At 38.1% G+C, this 15,835-nt stretch overlaps 2 protein-coding genes across 2 annotated transcripts in view; one reads left to right on the top strand and one right to left on the bottom strand.

Moving 5' to 3' along the window:
• Positions 1-7,072, bottom strand: part of LOC123865590 (phosphatidylinositol-3-phosphatase SAC1) — a 7,588-nt gene extending 516 nt beyond the window's left edge. Inside the window, exons 1-13 of the mRNA XM_045906717.1 lie at positions 6,913-7,072; positions 6,334-6,428; positions 5,474-5,592; positions 5,200-5,292; positions 4,547-4,678; positions 4,120-4,228; positions 3,579-3,694; positions 3,007-3,231; positions 2,037-2,204; positions 1,274-1,480; positions 911-1,078; positions 578-679; positions 299-435 (exon numbers count right to left, since the gene is read on the bottom strand). Coding sequence (XP_045762673.1) covers positions 299-435; positions 578-679; positions 911-1,078; positions 1,274-1,480; positions 2,037-2,204; positions 3,007-3,231; positions 3,579-3,694; positions 4,120-4,228; positions 4,547-4,678; positions 5,200-5,292; positions 5,474-5,592; positions 6,334-6,428; positions 6,913-6,950 — 1,709 coding nt within the window. The 5' untranslated portion in view covers positions 6,951-7,072. The remainder of the gene's footprint in view (positions 1-298; positions 436-577; positions 680-910; positions 1,079-1,273; positions 1,481-2,036; positions 2,205-3,006; positions 3,232-3,578; positions 3,695-4,119; positions 4,229-4,546; positions 4,679-5,199; positions 5,293-5,473; positions 5,593-6,333; positions 6,429-6,912) is intronic.
• Positions 1-15,835, top strand: part of LOC123865589 (probable ATP-dependent RNA helicase DDX27) — a 27,097-nt gene extending 11,262 nt beyond the window's left edge. Inside the window, exons 2-16 of the mRNA XM_045906716.1 lie at positions 7,478-7,659; positions 8,330-8,416; positions 9,102-9,240; positions 9,368-9,468; positions 9,602-9,794; positions 10,322-10,470; positions 10,745-10,828; positions 11,097-11,224; positions 11,745-11,942; positions 12,444-12,588; positions 12,999-13,181; positions 13,462-13,642; positions 14,141-14,335; positions 14,672-14,823; positions 15,476-15,835. Coding sequence (XP_045762672.1) covers positions 7,567-7,659; positions 8,330-8,416; positions 9,102-9,240; positions 9,368-9,468; positions 9,602-9,794; positions 10,322-10,470; positions 10,745-10,828; positions 11,097-11,224; positions 11,745-11,942; positions 12,444-12,588; positions 12,999-13,181; positions 13,462-13,642; positions 14,141-14,335; positions 14,672-14,823; positions 15,476-15,811 — 2,364 coding nt within the window. The 5' untranslated portion in view covers positions 7,478-7,566 and the 3' untranslated portion in view covers positions 15,812-15,835. The remainder of the gene's footprint in view (positions 1-7,477; positions 7,660-8,329; positions 8,417-9,101; positions 9,241-9,367; positions 9,469-9,601; positions 9,795-10,321; positions 10,471-10,744; positions 10,829-11,096; positions 11,225-11,744; positions 11,943-12,443; positions 12,589-12,998; positions 13,182-13,461; positions 13,643-14,140; positions 14,336-14,671; positions 14,824-15,475) is intronic.

Here is a 15,835-nt window from a genome sequence, read left to right as displayed (position 1 = left end):
TTTACCAAGAAGATGCCTATTTACTCTTGGATAGTTAGATGTTTGGATATTTGAATGTTTTCAATTACCGATTTGGCTGAAATTTTAAAAGAGACCCCATTGAACTAGATTTAGAATCATGAAATTTGGTAGGTGGGTAGATCTTATAGCACAAGTGAAGAAAGAAATCCAAAAACCTTGAATTTGAGGTTGACTCACACTTGGCCGGTTTTTGCCTTTGCTCGCGCATGTAAAGAAGTTTCACTTCAACAAAGTTTTGGGGGTATAAACATAAACTAAGACAGAAGTGTGAGCTCACCTGAATATGAAGGTGAGCGTGGCCCCGACGGCTGCGCCCCAAAACATAAGATACAGCAATACTTCCGTGGAGCTGCGCGAAGGGAGCGCGGCGCTCGCGCAGAACATCGACACCGCCACCAGCAGCACCGATGGGAACTAACAAACAAACACACTGTGTTACTGCGATCCTTTTTAGGGTTCCGTACCTCAAAAGGAAAAAAGGAACCCAGATAGACAGGATCACATCGTTGTCTGTCTGTCGTGTCTGTCTAGTGAAGTGTCGTAGTAGTGAACTCACCGTAATATACTTCCAGTCTCGATCTCGCCGTAGAGGACACAGCACGGTGTTGCCTTCACCATCCACTACCACGTATTTGCCTAAGAACAAGTCGATGGCATCCTGAAAATGTATTATTATAAATTACTTAATTAAAAATATGTTTTGCAGTCTACAAACAAAAGTTAACTTTGTAAAGCACATAAAAGTTAAAATAAAAAAAAAGGAAAACTATGGTTAGCACATCGGCTTCTTGCCGATTTCCAGTCCAGAGTGAGGTAGGGAGTTCGATCCCGATAAATTGAGAAAATTATGGCGATCTCCCTTATGTCAATTTCGTGTCATTGACTATACCTGACGGAAGCCGTCGCTAAAGTTGTTCTTGTAGTATCGCGTGAGAGAGTTGATCCCATCCCTGAGCAGGCCCAGGCGAGTGCGCTTGCCCGTGCGAGTGAAGTCGGTCTTGAGCGCGCCAGTGCCCGAGTATTGCACCGAAATCATGTCGGCGTGGTCTGCCCATACCTGTGCCCAACAAAAATAGTTATTCAAAAATATGTTATGACACACAAGCATTCATATTTTTAGGATTCCGGACGACCGAATGAAAAAACGGCACACCAGCAGAGACGATTGAATTCTCGCCATGGTGACAACTTTATGACATTTTATTCCCAATATAGGTACCGTGCAATAAGAAGCGTCGCTAAAAAAACTTACAGTGTTAAACAAATTGTCTAAATGTGGATGCTGCTCGTCTCCCGTGCTGACCGCCAGCAGTTTCAGCACGGCCAGCAGCTGCCTCTTGGCGAGTAAGCTCTGGACCACGTTGGTGCGATCCAGGCAGTCCACGCAGTTGGTTCGGAACACGCCGCTCTGACGGAGCAGCACTGTGCCGCCTCGGGACAGGAAGTAGCCGAATTCCGTCTAAAAAGACATTAAAATGTGTTAAAATTACTACCGAAAAAAAGTTCAGGTGTCGACAAACGCCAAACAGACACGCTGCTTCTACACGTTTTTCAGTGAAAATAATTTTCACCGGTTTGATCCGGTCTGATTCCTGTGCGATCCGGTTCATTGCGGTCCATGTCCATTAAATAAAAAGTCTCGCAGAAGTTAAAGGTATAATGAAGTTTTTTTTCCATTTTATTCTCCTAAGCTTTGCTCCAAAAATCAATGCGAGCGTAGCGAGCGCAAAAATTCTCTTGATTTTAAAGAAAAAATTATAACTTATAGTAGTGAAATCATATCAGCAAAGTAGTGGCACACGAATTCAGGTAAGCATAGAGAGAGCGTAATTTCTGAAAAATATTTTTTTACGACACTTTGGCAATTGTCAATTATGATATGAATCACGCGAATCAATTACCTTCAAAGGCATACCTTTGACACCACGCTACAATCTGATATTGTAACGCGGCGAAAAAGAAAACGAAGAGCTTCATAATTAAACGAGAGAGGTCATAATTAAACAAGCTCCTACCTGTTCATGCGCTATCCGGTCCATAAGCACGTTGAGCCTGTCGTATCTCATGCCGCGGCACTCCGCATGAAAATCGAAAGGCTCGTAGCGCACTGCGGGCAAAGCGGCCGCCGCCACGGCCGCCCTGTAGCCGCGCTCCAAGCCTTCTTCTTTGCCGTGCTGGTCAATCTGTACAATATTTTTAAAAAATCATTTTTTTACTAGCTGATGCCCGCGACGTCGTTCGCGTGGATATAGGTTTTCAAAAATCCCGTGGGAACTCTGATTTTCCGGGATAAAAAGTAACCTATGTATACGTGGTATAATCTACCTCCATTCTGAATTTCGTCCAAAACTATCCAGTACTTTTTGCGTGAAAGTGTAACAAATATTCACGCACACATACACACATATATACACATAAACTTTCGCCTTCATACTATTAGTGTGATAGTGTAAAGTGTGACTATATAAACGGCTAAAGCAGATACGAATTACTATCGAAATATGTCTGACTAATTTCGAACCCTGCATACTAGCCATGTGTAAATTACACTGACAACTTTTTTTAATTCATAGACTAGCGCTTGGATGTAATGACTTGCTTCCAAGTGATGATTCAGCCTAAGATGGAGCGCGCTTGCCTAGAAGATATCTATTCACTCATAACTTGAAGGTACCCATATTTTGAATAACCATTGACCATCTGGAATCCTCGTGAGAAACACCTGCCTTCAACCTAAGCCCCCCTACTGGCCGTACCGCACACAGAATGCTTCACGCCGCGCCACAATAATATAATTACGATAGTATTATGCCCATAAGTAAGGGCCACTGACAGAGAACCAAGTAAATAAACGTATCCTTCCCAGATACGAAAACCTCGGTGCGCGAATCTGACTTCTTTTACTATATAACACTTTTACTGCAATATTTTTTTCACTATATTACATGCTTCATCGATGTCTTCATGTAATCAAATAAAACTTACCAAATTCAACAGCACTTGGTTCCCATATCTCTGCAACTGGTCCCTTAGATGTCTGGTGTAGGCCGCGACGTGATCTTCCGGTGATAACGCGACGGCGGGCTTGTACTTGAGGTTCGGGTACTGGCTCCAGTATAGGGGGATGGACCCTCTGGTTTGGACGAAAGAGGATTTCTCGCCTCCCCGCTCTACTATTTGTTCGGTTTCCACAAAGTTTGCTACATTGCCCTATTATCAGTAAAATTTATTATCAGTTTTCTCAGCAAAATATACATGAATATTTAACATATTAACCGCGAACCTTTTATTTTTGCTAATATAAAGATAAAGTTTTGGAGGAGTGGTATTTTGATAAAAACAAAAATAAGGTCTAAGTATTTTGCGTTAGCCTATGCTTTAAGAAAAAGATGTGAAAAGGTCGCGCGTTATGATTGGCTGAGATATTTTTGCACCATTCAAAAATAAAATTTCTGCGCAGGTACATCGGTGTAACTTACAAAAGTGGTAGTACTGTAACACAGATAGACAATTATAAGCTAATTCACGAAATCGGGATTCAAAATTGTAAAACCAACCTGTGCATCAATCCCACGCATAAACAGCCTGGTGCCAGCTCTGTCCACACTGCGCCGAGACACAAGCGACCACGACAACTGGTGGCCATTTACTGTCACGCGGTTTATTGCTACGACTGGGGAGGTTGGTTCAGAAAATTACTTAACATTTTTGATATACTTCTTCTAGTTATTAAAAAAAATCTTAAGCAATCTGTTTCCTTAACAGTTGTGATTATCATATTGCTACAATCTTAATTCTTATGTTTGGCTGAACGTATAGCATTCTTGTTCCAACAGTGCATTTTAGCCAATAGTGAGAGAATGTTGCTAAATCGGAGATGACCATGATTGTCACACTATGGCAGTAGAAGCTTGGCTGGAGATTATTTAGTCACTAAGGTTTCGCTTATTTGACGCCCACTAATTGATCAATAAAAAAAATGGATCACTATTTTGAGACAATATCCGATTCTTATTCAGTTCATATCCAGCTAGTTATTTTGGATTATTAATTATTGTTTAAGTAATGGCTGAGACCATAAAATGTTCAAAAGGATACATCCCTCAATGATAGGAAGTGCGAATCGGGAGAACTGCTGGTGCGAATACTCCTTGAGAAGGTGGCCGTTCCACAGAAATCGGGAGTCTGCACGACTCGCTAGCGACATCTAAGAAATATAGAAACATTTATTTAGAGATTGTACCCCACAAAACCAGTTTTACCAACAGGTAGATTATCCCGGTGCCTCCACCAGTTTACTTTAAGCTAATGCCCCAAGCAGAGGAAGCTTCGGAATAAACAATGTGTCATGTGTGAAACAACCTGAAAGAGGCCTCAGCTCAGCAAAATGTTGTATTTCCTTGCAAAAACGCAAGAACATTCAGCTCTGATTTTTACCTATGGCCCTCAGATCACAGGGTTATGTACATATATACATTTTAGGAATTCGCTAATCCACCCCTTGAATAATCGCATATTACCTTACCTTGTGAAAATCTGGTGGAACCGAGTGCAACCTCTGCATGGAATGAGTGAGGTCGTAGCCATATGAGAAATATATACCGGGCGTGTCAAGCGCCGCACGGAGCAACCGCTCATATGTGTTGTTGTCTTCAATCTGTTAAGAAAACAACTCCAATCAACAACAAAAAAATCCAAGGACAAAAAAAAGGTCAATTGAAAAAAAATTCAAACATTTACTTAGACGTTAAGATGTAAAACCTTAGGACCAAACAGAGTGGAGTGGAGGTGAGACTTTGTTATCAATTTAAACTCAACTTCATATTCTTTGACATTACAGTTCTAATTGGATTTTTATTTATTTATTTATAAACTTTTTATCTATAAAGTATAAACTAGACCTTGGCTGCAATCAAGCCTGCCGACGAATGATGATGATAATTGATCAAAATTACAAATTGATGATACATATTTCAAAACAATAATTTAATCTATCCTGTCTGTAAGTCTCAAGGTGCTAGAATGGCGACTTTGCACCAAAAATCGCAGTGTTTAAAGATGACAGATGACATCAAACGTGTCATTGTGGCATGTGAAGTCCCTACAAGAGACCTATGTCGGCCAATGATGATGATGACGATGAACTTATATGTTATGTCATAGAAATAATAACTTTACCTGTTTGTTGGTAAGATGATTGGTGGAACGTGTGTATGGAATTATATCAGTGCCTGCTAGTTGGTATACATCCTGACCATTTATTTTACCTATCTGAAAATTGACTCAACTTTAGCTTGAAATTTAAGTTAGTTATAGCACTTAGACTTAAGCTTGCAGTCACCAAAGCTACTTTTCAAAGGCTCATATTCCAGTGCAGCTCTTTGAATGATAGGTTTAAAATTATTTAGAACATTATTCATTAACCAGAAAAAGATAAAGTGATGAAACATACCAAAATCCTATACTTTGCTACAACTAGGTACATTCCAGATATAAGTTTAATGGAGCCAAGAAACCCACACACAGGTTTGTATGCATTTGCTGGTATTGGTATCTTCACTGTTTTGATATCTGAAAAACCTCAGAGCTTTAGTTGTAAGTTCAAATAATTTAATAATTTATAATATTTAATAATTTATAAATAAGTTATCACATTATTTATTTATTTATTTATTTTATTTTACATCTAATTGAACGGCAGTGCCACTTACACGAACTAGATGATTATTACACAAATACAAAAAGAGAAAAAAAAAAAAAAAGGTAAAGCTAGAACAAAATATGTTACAATAAAAGATTTTAAATTTTGAATATCACTTAATTGATATAATCGTTATCATACAAATTCAACAATTGATGACCAAAATGTGTACAATGGTACATCTCTACTTTGAATAAATGCTTTGAGTTTGAGTTTGAAACCAACTATTTTTTTTAATCAAGTATATTGTGTTGCATACACTTGAATGAATCAATTTTACAAGTAAGTATATTGAAATGATATATTATGATTTTTTAAAACTGCATCAATCACACTAATATTATAAAGGCGAAAGTTTGTATGTGTGTGTGTGTGTGTGTATGTTTGTTACTCCTTCACGTTAAAACTACTGGACGGATTTGGCTGAAATTTAGAATGGAGATAGATTATACTCTTGATTAGCACATAGGCTACTTTTTATCTCAGAAAATCAAAGAGTTCCCACAGGATTTTTAAAAAACTACATCCATGCGAACGAAGTCGCGGGCATCAGCTAGTATTTCATATAACACAACTCAATAATGATTAAAATGATCTCACTCAATAATTACCTTTAACTGAAGCCTCCCCTGTGATTCTGTCAATGACCAAAACCTCTGTCGGATTGATGGTTGGTTCAAAATAAAATTTATCAGCTGTTGTGTACCTGGAACAATTATTGTTTTTGATGTTTCTTTCCTTATTAGACATTTTGGAGTGTTCAACTAGTGGTAGTCAGTACAATAATAGTAATACTTGGATTCATTAATTAATATAACATTAACTTTTAATATTGAGACCAATAAGATGTATTTAGGTTAAAACAAAATTGGTATTCTTTCAGTATGTTAATGTATTTGAACTACACCTTTACTAAGTATGATGTTTAGTGCTTAGTATATTTATGTGAACCTACATTAAGTAATATAAACAGGAATGTAAGTAATCCTCAGACGTTTATTTAACTTGGAAAAATATCTACATTGGTACTTATAACAAAATTTTCAACTTGAACAGGGTATTTATAGGTTCATGCTTGAGCAGCAAAAACTTCTGAAATATGGTTAAAAACTTGGAAACACCTGTTAATTTTGACATAGATAGCCAATTACCATCCTAATGAAATTAAATCAGTGTTAAATAATACTTACAGTTTGATATCATCGTGTATTAATAGTTGTTCAGCCATTTTCACTGAGTTTCCCCTATTTAATCATAGCATAAGTACAGATAGAGTTTCTTCTATGTAACCCGAAAATGCTGAAAATTGTGAACAAAATTACCCAAAATTATCAAAATCAATCAAAATCAAATGACACATCAAATGACTTATGACATGACAAGACAAAATGACATTGATTTGATTTATTGACTCAAATGTGCTCTGTGTCACGCTGTGCATTGATCATAGACAAAACCATGATTTTAACATCTAGATTGTAAAGTGGAACAATGAGATAATGTCAGTGAATGAGACAAACTTTTAAATTCAGTTTGAGAACTTTGTTGTTATAAGCTAGCTTGACGTTAATTTAATGTTAAAGTTAAAGTACTTAAGTGTACTTTAATTAAGTGTAATTAAGGGTACTGAATTTCTGAACGTTAACAATATGTCTATGTCTATGTGACTGTCACATTGACATTTGTTTAAACATGTGTTTTTGAAAGCTAAGCTAACCTAAAAAACTTTTCAAAACCGGGAATCTAACTATTAGAGTTTATAATGTGGTCTTTATATTTTTAAGGCAGTGAAAAAATAAAACTCGAAACTTTTAAACCTTATCAGTGTACATGTTACAATAATAATGGAGGTAGAAGGATATCCAGGATTGATAAAAACAATCACTGATGACCAAGAAGTTGAGGATTTCTCGGAAGAATCCGACGTCGAAGAGGATGTATGCTTACAGAAACTAGCTACAAATTTACATACCTTAATTATTATTTACACTCGCCAGGATGAATATTACTTGTTTATTGTTATAAATTGGTTTGAACTGGCACTTGTTTTAGCCTAAGTCTATCATCATTTTTATATTAAAAACCAGTCAAGTGTTAGTTGAACTTGCACACAAAGAGTTCTGTGCCATCATTCAAGAAATAACACTCACGGTTTCCGGATTTTTCTCTTTAATTGTGTTGTAAGACATTGCCAAATTTTATAATTCTAGATCAATGGGTATAAATGGGTATTGCCATGAAATCTATAGGGTATTTACCCTACAGACATGACAGACAGACAACGAAGAGAGAACTATTCCTGCACAAGCATAAAGCAGACTTTAATGCCTTTTCATCAATACATTTCTTTAGAATGTGTTGTTAAAATAACTGTTGAAGAACAAACAATACTTAATTTAAATACCTAACTGTTGAAATTAGCATTTAATTACTTAGTTGAAAACTAATTATATTCGCAATAAAGCTAATTCTACCATGGACTTATTTATACACACTGCACAAAATATTTTTATCACAACTCTCTAAAAGACACTATCAAAATGGAAAAAATTTACCATGAAAGAGTATTTAAGTGCAGCGATAAAATAATCTCAAATATTTTTCCAGTATCAACCAACAAAACAAAAAGTGAAAAGGAAAGCCGATTTTGATCCAAATTTTAAATTTGTTGGTTCAGTTGAAGAATACAATAAGGTGTGTAAAAAAAAAACTATTTATTATATCTGATGATCTAAAATCCTTTGATGTAGTTCGTCTACCTTCTGGAGGATCTGATAACTAATAACTACATAATCTATCACTATACTGACTGACATATCAAAACACAGCTTAAACGGCTGAGCCTAGAAAGTGCAGATTTTGCACATAGATTTTCTCTAAAACTCTCACAAAGAAAGGATTTACTAGAATTCCACCAAGGGAAGGTAGGTCAGCTATTTAGTAAATATTTAAACAGTACATTGGGAGTTAAGGGATATAAAAGAAATAGATATTTTACATGTGTCTAAGATGAAAACTTAAAATTACTGAAGTGGGTCACATTCATACATTGTACACTCATTACTATATCTATCTCTTTTCTCATACATTTTGTATCTTCTATCTTAGTTATCAATGAGAATAATTTATAGGCCACCAGGTTTTGTACAAAACTTTGTCTGTGTTAATATTAGCCTATAGTGTTTAGAGATAATTAGCTATCTATCAGTGAAATAATTTTTAGAATTGGATCATTTGTTCTGGAAATTACCCTCTATATACATCACTAACCAACAAATTTTACATCTTTATTAGTATAGATAAATAGAAGATATAACTACAATGGTTAAAACATTAAAATTGGGACTTTGAGCTTACTAACGTATTGTCTTACTTCTAGAATCCTTGGGATGACTTACAAAAATATGTAAGAAGAAACGTGAAGAGAACTCTAGACCAAAAGATTGAGCAAAAACGAGCGGAAGCCAAAGTTAAGGGGAATGTTGACGTGGACACCGATTCAGAGGCTGAAACTAAAGGTTTTGCTCCTAAGTTACCTTTCTTTAATAGCATAAAATCTTGTATAATCGTGTGTCTCTCTCTCTGCTATTTCTGCCTTGGGATTTTTTATAGTTTACTTAACTTTCAAACTCAATTATGTTCTAGATAATGAAGTGGATGAATTGGAAATATCTGATGATGAGCTGAAGAAAGATGAAATCAAAACTAAAGCGAAGAAATTGACCAAAAAGCAAAAACTTAAAGAGGTATTTATCAACAGAGTTCAAACAGCGCTATGTCTATGGATATATTATGTTCTATCAATGAAAATTATGGACAGTTAATTTTGTCCTATTCGTCAAATTGCACTGCACAAAACATTTAATTGTTTTCTTCTAGGATTTAGAAGATGAAAATGAAGGCACCAAAATAGAATATGACGAGAATTTCTTTGAGGAACCACCTCCATATGATGAGCAGGCATCGTTCTATATGATGAACCTATCTAGACCTATGCTTAAGGCGATTGGCAGCCTTAACTACGTGCATCCCACGCCAGTGCAGGCTGCCACCATACCTATAGCTTTGTTAGGTATGTTACATCATTAATTTAATCAATATCAAATTGTTTACAAACGAAACCCCTGAGGTATTAATAGACACCTATTAGAAATGAGTCTTTTTACCAGCTTATCCTACCAGCTACCTTATACTGTCTTGCTCAGTTATATATGTATAGAGCAAAAATTTGCCACAGTGGTTAATTAAATTTTTTGAGATAGCTCCCAAATGTCCAAAGCTTTAAAAAATTATATAATTTAAACATTTTTTTATTTAAATATTACGACAGGAGAAAGAATTATTTTGCAGAGAAACAGTACCACAATTAGCGGCATAGCCAAAATCCGTATGTTTAATGGCATATATTTTATCTTTGAATTTGCACATATTTTGTCTATGCCTGGAGCGCGATCAAGGAAACGTTTACACATCAAACTGTGTAAACCTTTGATATGACCTAATTCATGATAGACTGTGTGACGTAAAATGACGACTGAATGGGCTCTTACGTGTACAATTTCTCATCTTTCTTGGTATTTCCTTTTTTTCCCCTCCCAGGCAAGGACATATGCGCATGCGCAGCGACAGGCACGGGTAAGACAGCCGCCTACATGCTGCCGATACTCGAGCGACTGCTGTACAAGGCGGGTGGAGAACGCATCACTCGTGTACTAGTGTTAGTGCCCACCCGTGAGTTAGGAGCTCAGGTACGATATCATCATCATCATCAATGACTGATAAACTTTTCAGGGTGTATGTATTTGTGTTTCTTTATTCCACCATAACTTCTAAATGCCTGAAAGATTTGCATTGGGTATTGTTAGAATCCTAACATCATATCCCGAGGGACACTGGCTATAATTTTTTCTTAAATTATGATTTACTATTGAAGAACTATGGTTCTTTGGCAGGGTAGTTGTGTTTTTTAATTTTTTTCATTTGTAACTTGTTTAAATTTTCATAAAAACAATTTTTTCTCAGGTTCATTCAGTGACAAGACAACTATCACAGTTTACATCTGTTACCATCGGTTTGTCTGTAGGAGGTCTAGATGTGAAATACCAGGTATACAACATTTCAACAATTATGTCATTATAAAATATTGTGAGTGATATCCATTATAAATATAAATAATAACTGACTTGGCTCATGTGATTAGTCCAAGTAAGCCCAACTAGTTTGTTTTGAACAGCGCGATGCGGTCTCGCTCGCGATGCGTGGCGAGCAGAGGCTATTTGACAAGGGACCCTGGACGGGGTCAAAACTAGACGGGCTTAATTCAACTAACCTGACTCTAGTCAGTCATTAGTTATATAAAAGAAAATCCTTTCAGGAAAGCGTGTTACGTCACAACCCGGACATCGTGATAGCAACCCCGGGTCGTCTGATAGACCACATCAGGAACACACCGTCTTTTGGCTTGCATTCCATTGAAGTGCTGGTTTTGGATGAAGCTGATAGGTCAGTGAACATTTTAAAACCGCTAATAATAATGTCTTAAAACTGGGTACATTTACTATGTTGTCTGGTGGAAGGCTTCGGCCGTGGCTAGTTACCACCTTACCGGTAAAGCTGTATCGCCAAGCGATTTAGCGCTCCAATACAATCCCATTTGAAAACTGGGGGTATGGTTTCATAAGTCTGCCATACCCCTTCAAAGTTAGCCCGCTATCTTTAGACTGCATCATCATTTACCACCCGATAATATCACAGCCAATGGCTGATTTGTAATTAAAAAAATTATTAATGTGAATTTAGGGAAATGTTGTTCCACATATTTACACCTGGACTCTTTCGAGTTGTGTATGTATTACGTGATAGGCTCGCGCTAGACGACAATCATGCTTAAAAAAAAGCAATGACGAGTTCTAAGTTGGAGCCTAGAAGAAGCCTATTCACTCTTGCTTTGGAGGTATACTTAAGTTTAGTTTAATACAAGGTCTAGACTCTAGAATATAAAAAAGTACACTTTCAACCCTAGAATGCTCGATGAATACTTCGCGGAACAAATGAAAGAGATAATCCGTCAGTGTTCTCCCAAACGACAAACTATGCTCTTCTCTGCTACCATGAGCGACGAAGTCAAGGACTTGGCGGCCGTGTCGCTCAACAAGCCAGTCAAACTGTTCCTGGACTCCAACAAGGATGTTGCCTTCAACTTGCGGCAGGAGTTCGTCAGGTAAGTTCTATAGTGGTTTGTGTCATATTTTTGCCTATAATACATACCTACACTTTGGGAACTCACTCGCCATATTTGCTCTATGTGTCAACTGTCATGTCAAACCTACGGGAGCTCGATTCCGTAAACCTGCATCAATCATTATTACAATCGCAATTGTTGTTATTGGGTAAATTTATGCTATCCTCGTTGCAACAATGCATTGTAGCCAATAACGAGCGAGCGTCAGCCAATCAGAAGTGATTACGATCGTGACATTGTAGCTGTCCGGTTCACCTTTAAATCAAGGACCAAAATCGTACTTTTGACATGACAATTGGCACATAGAGGAAGCATGCACTATATTTTCTCTCCGCTGGCCTTGGGCTTTTTGTACAAAATCATTCTATGGTGCTTAATGCACGCCATATCGCCATACATGTAAGTACTTCTGTACGACTTGGGTTCTTACGGCAGAATAGAGTCGTAAAATCAAATATTAAAACTTGTAAAATATCGTAGGATCCGCAAGGAGCGCGAGTCCGACCGCGAGGCTATCTTGGCGGCGCTCGTGTGTCGCACGTTCAGAGACAGAGCTGTGATATTCGTGCAGACCAAGAAACAGGCGCATCGGCTCCACGTGGCCTTGGGCTTGTTGGGCGTTAAGGTCAGTACCGACCATGCAATACCACAAAATAAATCACCATCAACCGATAGTCGTCCACTGCTGGACGGTCTCTTGTAGGGACCTCTGCACGCAACGGTCTTGCGCCGCCGCCTTCCAGCAGTTCCCTGCGATTCGTTTGATGTTGTCTGTCCACCTAGTGGGGGGTCTCCCATTGCTGCGCTATCCGGTGCGAGTTCGCCATTCTAACATCTTGGGACCCCAACGTCTATCGGTCAAAATAAATAGCACCTAAATAATCGACTTTACTTCCTTGTGAAAGTCTACTTTAAGGAACGAAGAAATAGAAAAAGAAGAAAAAAATAAATCCTATCACTATGAAGCGTAAATGAATATGATGAAATAATAGGCTATAGTTCACGTTTACGATATTTTTTATCTATTTGTAATAGGTAGCAGAATTGCACGGCGCTTTAAACCAGCCACAACGTCTAGACTCCCTCAAGCGGTTCAAAGACGAACTAGTCGATGTGCTAGTGGCGACCGACGTCGCCGCTCGTGGGTTGGACATACCCGGCGTGAAGACTGTGCTTAACTTCACACTACCTGCTACTTTGGAACACTATATTCATAGGGTAAGTTGCACTTTAGTACATTGAGATAAGGTTTATTTTAGAGAGAATGACCTAACCGCTCGACAGCAGCAGTAGCCCTACCATGGTAGTTTGACAGGTACATTGTGACGCTCGTAATTACATATTATTATGAATGGCACTCTTTCGCTATATATACATACTGCATTTTAGCAGCGTTGCAGCAAAAATACCATAAATTCACCATCGCTGTCGTCTAAGAATCACGATACAGTATTGCTAGTGTAACTCCCCCTTATCTGTGTGTACTGTGTATCTGTAGGTGGGCAGAACCGCTCGTGCAGGCCGCGCCGGGGTGTCCGTGTCTCTGGCGGGCGAAGCTGAACGTGCACTGGTCAAAGCCATCGTGCGGCGCGCCAAGCGGCCCGTCAAGTCGCGCCAAGTGCCGCCCGACATCGTCGCCAAGTACAGGGAGAAACTTAACAGGCTGGAGTCCGAGATTGGTGAGTTTGACATCCATACTAATATTATAAATGCGATAGTGTCTGTTTGTCTGCTATAGTAAGCTGTAGTAGGTTTTAAAATTATGATAAACTTACGGCGTACCCAATGATTCAACAAAGGGATTGTGCCACCTGACACATAAGCTGACAAATATAGAGTGTATCAGACAAAACCTGATATTAGATATCCTTGGATAGTTGGATATTTAAAATTGGTTGGATATCGGGTATCAGACACTGATTGGTGGTTAGATATCAAACATTGATCGGAGATCGAGAATCGAGATCAAGATCGATATTGCCTGGATTGTCGCACATTGGGTATGCATTGGTTGAATATCACACACTAGCCAGATTTTGATTATTCCGGTTGGATATCGCGTATCAGACAACGTCTACGTCTACGTCTCAACATAGTCACATATCGAATCCACTAAAGGTTGGTTAGAGTTGACATATATTGCATATCTTTAAGCTGTTGCATTCTAATGTTCGCAGCGACAATCCTAGACGAAGAATACGCGGAAAAGCAACTGAAGAAAATGGAGAAACAGACTACCAAGTTAGAAAGCGCCATTAAGAAGGAGGACGGGCCCAAGCTGGAGGTGCAGCGGCCGCACGATTGGTTCCAGACTCCTAAGCAGAAGAGGGAAGAAAAAGAACGGTTGGCGTTGACACTGCATCCTGGGAAAGGTCTATATCAAACTCAAAAACGTTATTCACATCCTTTGTCTTCAAAAATTATAATAGTCAAATATCAATATAAAAGCTCCCTGGTGTAGTGGGAAGCGACGTGGTCTTATAAGCAGTCCCGATTTCGGCAACATTTTGGAATAATTTATATTTTTATTTATTAATTTATATTAGAAATAATATCTACCAGTGACCATTGGCAGAAGAAAATTTTCAGAATCTTTTTTAGTCTGGTTTACTTTTAATTGTCTGATGCAGTTCATTTTGATTCTGGTACGATACGATGTCGCTTATAAACCGATATTTATTTCTGCTAAATTTTTTTTTTTTCTTTAGTGGAAAAATCCCAAAAGGGCAAAGGCAAGAAACGCAAGCACGGTGACGACTCGGACGACGATGACGATAGTAAGAAGAACAAGAAGAAGAAGCAAACCAAACACACGCCCAAAGACTCCCCAGAAGAACGAGTCAGGCGGGAAATGGAAAAGGTACTTATAACGCGTTACGAACTGTTAATTGTTACTGTTTCAGATGTAAAAATAAATCTTCCCAAACTATATCACTTGAGAACGGCTCGACCAGTGTGGATCCACAGGCAAAACTTATCTCAGAAGGTGGCACAAGAGGTCTGGTCAATGTCAAATTAAAATCAACATTGTTTGTTTTATTTGTATGACAAGATTTATTTGTATGAAAGTTTTTGGAAAATCCACTGTAAAAGTGGGTTTGGATATGAAAATCTCAATACAATTCTTATTTTCTTCATAAGTAAATTACAACATAAATGCATCCATCCATCATCCATTGAGTGAAATATATTTATATCATTAAAATGGACATATTATACATGTACGCTGGAAAAGGTCTGCCACACAAAATGACTTAATTTTTGTGCCTTTTCGAAAATTATGTAAAGAAAAGACACATAGGAAAAATACCATAAACAACTCAATGAACTCGTGTGCTTATTCTGATTTGTCGATGGCGTCCGTGAGTGTCTGTCAGCCACTTGCCTGTAGATATGAATACTAGTGCTTTTGCTGTATCTGCCACGCTAGTGCGGGCAGATGTTAATCGACCTTGTACAATCATCCAAAAAGCGCCTAAAAAATGTTTACTTTAAAATTATTCTTTTATCAGGTGGCACTTCTTCAATCAAGAATGGCTAAACGTAATAAGAAGCAACGCAGGATACGCGCCGTCGAAGACGACGACGACCGCCCGGCGAGAAGCGGCAACAAGAACTCCAACAAGGCCAGGAAAAAACAAACCAACTTCGCTAGCGACCTCACCGATACCTCCCGGACCTCCACCAAGCGTTTGAGATATGAGGCCAACAGGGTACAGAAAGGCAAGCCATTACAAAGAGGCAAACCTCTGCAAAAGGGCAGAGGTAAGGCTACGAAAGGAAAGCCGAAAGGCAAGACGTTTGGTAAACCGCAAGTGTCTAAACGGGGACCTCGTAAAAAAAACTAAAATAAAATTACATTAAGTACGAGA

Source organism: Maniola jurtina, chromosome 5 (genome assembly GCF_905333055.1).
Source record: "Maniola jurtina chromosome 5, ilManJurt1.1, whole genome shotgun sequence".
NCBI lineage: Eukaryota > Metazoa > Arthropoda > Insecta > Lepidoptera > Nymphalidae > Maniola > Maniola jurtina.
The sequence above is the reverse complement of the archived record's forward strand: the minus strand, read 5'-3'. Positions and strand labels throughout refer to the sequence as shown.